The sequence below is a fragment of the Micropterus salmoides genome, unplaced genomic scaffold (assembly GCF_014851395.1).
Source record: "Micropterus salmoides isolate LMB-PRFRI ecotype aquatic unplaced genomic scaffold, ASM1485139v1 Ms_hic_scaffold_19, whole genome shotgun sequence".
Lineage (NCBI taxonomy): Eukaryota > Metazoa > Chordata > Actinopteri > Centrarchiformes > Centrarchidae > Micropterus > Micropterus salmoides.
The window spans coordinates 20864420-20871563 of NW_024041039.1; the positions used below are offsets into that span (position 1 = coordinate 20864420).

The 7144-nt window shown below is 41.2% G+C and overlaps 1 protein-coding gene across 1 annotated transcript; it reads right to left on the bottom strand.

Annotated features, from left to right (window-relative positions):
• Nucleotides 1-22: 22 nt before the first annotated feature.
• LOC119910727 lies at nt 23-2170 on the bottom strand. The gene has a single exon (XM_038729515.1). The coding sequence runs from the start codon at nt 2055-2057 to the stop codon at nt 453-455; it is 1605 nt and encodes a 534-aa protein (XP_038585443.1). The 5' UTR covers nt 2058-2170; the 3' UTR covers nt 23-452.
• Nucleotides 2171-7144: the final 4974 nt, after the last annotated feature.

Consider the following 7144-nt stretch of genomic DNA (forward strand, 5'->3'; position numbering starts at 1 on the left):
CATGTAGATATTAATGAATACTGGTGTTTTAAAGTGTTTATTAGGTATTCAGTATGGATCATACAGTGCACAGTCACTGAATATCGTTAAGCAAAATACGTACAATATTTCTTATAAACACAGAAGCAATATCAAATCCATTAAATTCCATACAATATAAATCTTATATATGTCAAACAAAAATAATTATTTTCAGTAGCTCACAGATGGATATTGTGTTAATTTATAAATTATTTCAAATATACAATAGCAAAATTGTATGCAACTGAACAATAAGCTTTTAAACCTCTTTAAATCTCGTTTTTTATTGATAAACATTGAAAAAACTAATGAACTGCAACAAAAGCAAAATATTATTATTTCTCTCAATAAATAGATAATATCATCAAACAATCAAACTGCATTGTCAGAATTTTTACCAGCCATTTCTGTTGCTTCATAATGTCCTTATTCTAATCAAGGGCGGACTGAGAAGAGCAGCTTTCAAACTCGCACTTCACTCCACTGATGCTGTCAACGCTTGGCTGGCTGTTTACCTGCTGATGTGTGTGAGAGAGAGGGAAGGTTTCGGAGCGGGACATGCGCCCTCGGCCATTAGAGGAGCCAGACGAACAGTCTGTCACCATTCTCATGAACTCTGGTGCGGTGAATCTACGCAGCAGTCTGTTGCCCAGGCCCATGAACCCCGGCATACGGCTTGGGATCTTCCCCGTCTCGATCTCCCCTCTGGAAGACAGCAGTTTGTTGTGTCTGCTGGTCGGGCCAAAGCTTCCCCTCTTCTGCTGCTCTCTTTTACTTGATGGAACTATGTCATTAGCCTCTTCTGATTTGAGATTCTCCTCGACTGCTCTCACGGGCTGACTTTTGCTGTTTAAAAGAGGTTTTGGCACTGAGAGAGTTTTGTTAGCATCGTTTGTCAGGCCCCGGGTGTTCCTTTGACATTCCATCTTGTCTATAAGGCATCTCTCATCCTGTAGCGAGGCTCTCTTTAATTTGCTGGCTGACAGGCTCATGTCACGCACATCACCCTGATAGGACTGCTTTCTATTGCTCAGAAGGTCCAGGTTAAACGACTTCGCTTTTCCCCAGAGAGGAAAACTAACTGGTGTAGGCTCTTGGAGTCCAGTGTTTCTGACATCTTTCTGGCTTGGCTGAGGCAGAGAGTTCAGTGTTTTAGCCCCTCTCGGGTCTCTAAGCTGGCAATTTTGCAGTTGTTTGGCTGTGAAGAGAACGCTGTGATCCCCTTCAAACTGGCTTTTCTCTCGCTGAGGAGGCAGAGCCCAGTTGTGGCGATGGTTCTCCTCTTGAGACTGGCTCCTGGGACATCTGAAGCGGTTCCACAGCCCACTACTGTCACCAACCTTCAGCTGTTTCTGAAATACCCCAGGCAGTTGGTCTTCATTGCTATTCAACTGCTTGGAGAACGTCTCCAGAACATGCCTGGGGAGCCTGTTGGGCAGCCGACACTCTCCTTCACCACTGGTACCCGAATCAGCAAGTGGATCATCTGTGCCAACACCCCTCCTGCAAGGAAAGTTCAGAATCTGCACGCACTGGTTATGTCCGAAGAAGTTGGCCACCTCGATGGCTGAGTGACCAGCATTATTTGTTCTGTCCAGCCTCAGTCCCAATCTTTTGAAAGCCCGGACCAGAAACTCCAGAACCTGGCTATGCCCAGAAAAGGCAGCATACATCAGAGCACTGTTACCCCAGGCGTCAAAGATGTCGGGGTCAGCATTGAATTGCACAAGAAGCTTGACCACGTCCAGGTGACCCAACTCACAGACAAGGCTCAGGGCTGTGCGACCGTCCTCATCCTGGCAGTTGACATCTGCCCCTTTCTCCAGCAGCAGCCGGGTGAACTTGGCCCTGGTCCCGGGGTCTTGTAGGCAGACAGCATACATGAGCGGAGTGCGGCTGTTTTCTGTCTTAGAGTTGATGATGCGTCCATCCAAGGCATCCAGGATGAAGCGTGCGAGGTGAACTTTACCGCCGTGCATGGCATCTAGGAAGGTCTTGGTGCCAGAACCCTGGCGTAAATCTTTCGGTCGCATCATTCTTGAACAGCTACTTGTGGAGCTGAGCCGTCAAGTGAGCCAAGAAAGAAGGTGACAAATAGGGAGAGAAAGTGTGTAGCAAGTTCTCTGAGGCTCTCCGTGTTGACAGTGAATGCATTTACTTCAGAGTAAGACTCAGAGAGGAGCTGCCAGTGCTTTTATACCTCCCTCTTCACATGCCCTCCCCACGTTGCCAAGGAAACAAACGTCTGAGGACCATTATGCAGTGGCAGCATCCATTCAGCCCAAGCACTATCTGCCTGGAGAGAAATATATGCTATTTGAACAGAATAATTACTCAAGGAGAAAAAACATGGCCAATGTTTTTCATGTGAGGTCTGTGAGGTTAACCATTTTTACTTTTCTTTGATGCAAATTAACTTCATTAACAAATTCCTGCTGCTGATAGAATAGTCAAATATAGAAGGACAATCCGGCATTTTGTGAAATTTATGAATAGTACATTATGTTGAGTCCATTTATATTCAAGACTGTTAACAGGACTCTCAACAAAGGTTTGAGGGAAGATTGAAATTAAGCTTTGAGAGTTTGCCTCAAAGGACAGGAGGGAAAATTAACAGCTTGTTTTCTGCCTTACATGTGTTTTAAATGCTGCATCCACCTATCCTCTGCTCTTAGTTTACTCAAATCAACAAATTCAAATTATGCTACTCTGCTGTGCCTTGACTTTCTCAAAGTTTCATAATAATGAGTTTGCCTGAAGGTCTTTTTTTTGTCATGGTAAATAGAAAATCCCTTGAGAAGGGCTTTAAGAGCCATGTTTAATTATCTTATTAAATTAAAAAAACACTAAACAGTACCCAGCTGATGTGTTCAGACTGATCTTTGTCAAACAATCCAGCCGTTGCAGTGACATGGATCCCTTTAATCCCTTAGATTTACGAACAAGACCGCTGTTTGTATGAGGATATCAGCATGATTATTATCTATTGCTTTAGGAAGTAAGAATAAAAATAAATGCTCTTGTGATTATAGACCTCCTCTAAATATAACTGTTCACAGCATAAACTATAATATTGTTGTAGTAAGGGAGTATGTCTATCGTGAGCCTTGTTAAGCACACAGGTAATACTGCTCTATTGCATTTCTTCATTACTTAAATAATTCATTATTTTGTTTAACTGTCTCCAATTTCCTTACAACCTTCAAGTTTGTTTTTAATATTTACTCAGTTTATTACTTTCAACATCAAAAGCACCAAATTTAAAAACTTCTCTCTTGTATCTTTTGTCAAAGCTTGTGTTAAAAAAAATGACAAGGACCCTTTACGCAGCTGTTTCTCCTCCACAAGACCAGAATTTAATTTCAATTGCTAATATAAATCTCAGCAGGACCCAAAACTGTGCCAAACAGTGGAGGTGAGAGAAACATCGTCGGGGTTCTGTCTTCCTCACCGTTAAGCATCCGGCTTCATCAAAACCTCAGCGGGGCCTTTATACAGCACCGAGAGCCATTCAAGCATCTAAACATGGCTGAAATTCATCAACAGACCAATACTTCCTCCTGGGCCAGAGTCTGGATCCGCACGTGTTATAATGCTCTGCCTTCTATACTATTAATAGAAAGGAAGTTGAAACTCAATACAAATAATAAAATGGTAAAACTGAATTACTGATAGGAGCAGGCCTGTGAGATGAATGGAACATAAACCTCTGTATATGATTAAATAAGACAGCCATGTCTACAGCCATGCTAGCAGCTCTGTGACGCTTCATCATCATCATCTTCATTTTTATTTGTCACAAACACAAGCTGGAAAAATGACATTTTGACATGACGATGGCAGTAGATGAAAAGTAAAGGGACCAAAATATATGTACCAGATTTCATGGTAATCCATCAAATAAAGCCTCAAATGTGAACCTCATGATGGCGGTCAAAGGAAAATCAGGCTTTACCAAACTCATTAGGATTCATCCTCCAGTGACCACGAATATTTGTGAAAACTTTCTTGGCATTTAATAGAGATATTTCAGTCTGGATCAAAGTGGTAGACTGACATTCAGACCAACATTGCCATCCACAGAGCCATGAAAATCTCAAGAAATATCTGTCAAATATGTCCATGTATATAAATATGTACACTTTACTGGGATACAACGGATTGGTTGTTGGACCTTAAAGAATGCATCTCACAAGTTAGGCAACATTCTTAGTCCATTACTACACAGTATATTGCACTACAGTGTAGTCTTTTTCTGTAGCAATTCCTCCCATTCCCCCTCATCCCAAAGGTGTTCACCTGGGTTGAAATGTGGAGTAAAATCTGTCACAGTAAACTGAACTCACTGCCATGTTCCTGGAACTACCTGGCAGTGATGAGCTCATAGTGCATTATACTGCTGGAAGTACACATTTGAAAAATAATAGACTGTGACCATGAGAATGTAGATGCTTCTGTCCAGAAATAATATTTATTTATGCTCAGCTAAAACCACACTACCAGCTTTAGGCTACCTGTGGCATTTAGATGGATCCCTGGATTCATACTGATAATGTCAGATTCTAAACCTAATACTGCCAGCACATCATGACAGAAATTAAGAATAGTTGGACTAGGTGGTTTTTCTAGATTGCAGTTCTCTAGTTTTGGTGATCATGCTCTAGATTTAGTCTGGTCTTTTATCAAATTTGTAGCTGAAGAGATCCCAGTATGGTCTTCTGCCATTATAACCCATCCACTTCAAGATTTTCTGTGTGTTCAGAGATGCTATTCAGAACACTACTGTGCTGTTCATTACATATTTTGTATGTCATCCTGATAGCTTGACTGAGTCTGGCCATCCTACTCTGATCTCTCACTGACAGACAAGTCTCTTTCTCTATACCATGTGCCTTGCCATTTTAATGTTTAATGTAGCAACAATTCTAGCTCTTGATTGTTTCATATACACAAAGTTGCATCCTGCAGACCGTTCCAGGAATGTCTGTTTAACTTTTTAGGCTCAAAAACTGTCACGACAAATCATACTGCAGTGTGCTTTAGTCCTTTATGTGAAACATGCATGTTGATAAAATGCCCCATCACAGGTTCTTGGAAATGCCTTGGGTCACCTTCAAAAATTAACACCTAGCACGCACTTTCCATACTAATGAGGCCATGCTGATGGCACTATAGTATGTTGATAAAATAATAAAAACTTACTGACTGACTGTATCAACAGAATTTCATCAAGGCTCCAGCATCAGCGCTGTACTGTACTAAATAAAACTGATAAAAACAGACGTTGAATGTTGCAGAGCTTGACAACACTTGTGCTCACGAGACGTCTTATCAGGTGTTCCAGTTTGAATGCTCTTTGGCTGCTCTTTTCAGCAGACTTCAGCCGCCTGGACTGCATGCGTCCTCGCAGGTAAGCCGCAAGCTGTGCTTGAGTTATTGTGTTGGCCCCAAGACTTTTGGCTTTTGCTGATTATCTGTGATATTTTCTGCTAGGGCTGTTTTTAGAAGAAATACTTCAGGATTAATATTTCTAAAATAGTTCCTATTGTGCAGCTATCTATGTACTATATATACCTTTTATCTAATCTTTATTTTTGAACAGAATAATTAGAATTTATAATGGATATATATCTCCTTCATGAGTGTGTCACCCTCCCCCGCCATAAAACATGCTACTGAGTATGCCTCTATGAATGACACAAAGCCACTCTGTCGATTCACTGAATGTTAAAAATGGACTGAGCAGAAATGAATAAAATGTGGATGAAATATTCACAATGTGAAAGGGTTGGTACCATGAGATTTGCTAATTGGACAGATGTATGCAATAAAGCAGACATGTCATGGTAAATATGTGATCTCCCATTCATTGCGGGCCTGGCCCAGGCAGGAGTCACTTTGAATGCCTGATTAGAAATTAACGCTCGTGTCAAGTTAAGGTATTATCCGCAGCCCTAAATATCTTAATTAGTCACTAGGGATAATGCACTTTCAGTGCCACAAAATCAACAAATGTCTTAAGGAGTCTTCGAGAAAAACTTGTAAATGGAAACAAAACACTTTACTTAACCCCCTTGGTATACTAACACCTGGGACTAAATTAGTGTATGAGGAGAGTGCAGGAAATGGAGCTCATTCGACACTAGATTCAACAGGGCCCATTCACTGTAACTAAAAATGTTTTCTTACCGGTGACTCAACATGCCCTCATCCTCCATGGACTACTTCATCTTCTGCCTGCTAATTGATCACACCTGAGAATGATGTGGTTCAGGCTATTACCTGCCTTGCACTGTGAAAAACAGGATGAAACTTGTGGTGACCTTCATTTTCCATTCCCTGCACACATTTGTTAAGAGAAGAATATTGTCATCTGGGGCACAATTAACCTAATCAAGTTATAATCTTTAACCTGATAAGATGTGACTCTCCTGGAACATGTCACCAGTATCACAGACCTCTTTTTGGACATCTTGTTTCCCTCTAATGTCCAAATATCAAATTTTTAATTCACTTCAATTCAATTTTATTTATATAGCGCCAAATCACAACGTCTTTCATAAAAGAGCAGGTCTAGAACATACTCTGTGACGTTATTTACAGAAGCCCAACAATTCCCACCAAGAGCAAGCACTAGGCGACAGAGGCAAGGAAAAACTTCCTTTTAAGAGGCAGAACCTTGAGCAGAACCATGGCTCAGGGTGGGCGGCCATCTGCCTCGACCGGTTGGGGGTGAAGGAGAGAGAGAGAGAGAGAGAGAGAGGGAGAGGGAGAGGTTGTGTGGTTGTATGTATGATGCTTTGGCAATATTGTTGTTACACATTCATGCCAATAAAGCTAATTTGAATTGAATTGAATTGAGAGGGAGAGAAAGAGGGCAAGAGAGGAACAGAGAGAAAGAGAGAGAGGGATGGAAGGAGGGAGAGAGGGGAGGGAGGCAGCAGCCTACACAATATACACACAGAGGTACAGACAGTAAAGATAATGTTACTATAGACTGAATGAATAATGGTACAGATATTTACAGTAGTGTTAATGATAATAATTGTAATGTTAATGATTATAATAACAATAATAACAATAGGACTAGTAACAATAATTGTAGCAGAGGGTGTCGAGCAGG

Excerpts from the sequence above, each read along its gene's own strand:
- LOC119910727 (XM_038729515.1), bottom strand. The coding sequence starts at position 2,057 with ATGATGCGACCGAAAGATTTACGCCAGGGTTCTGGCACCAAGACCTTC.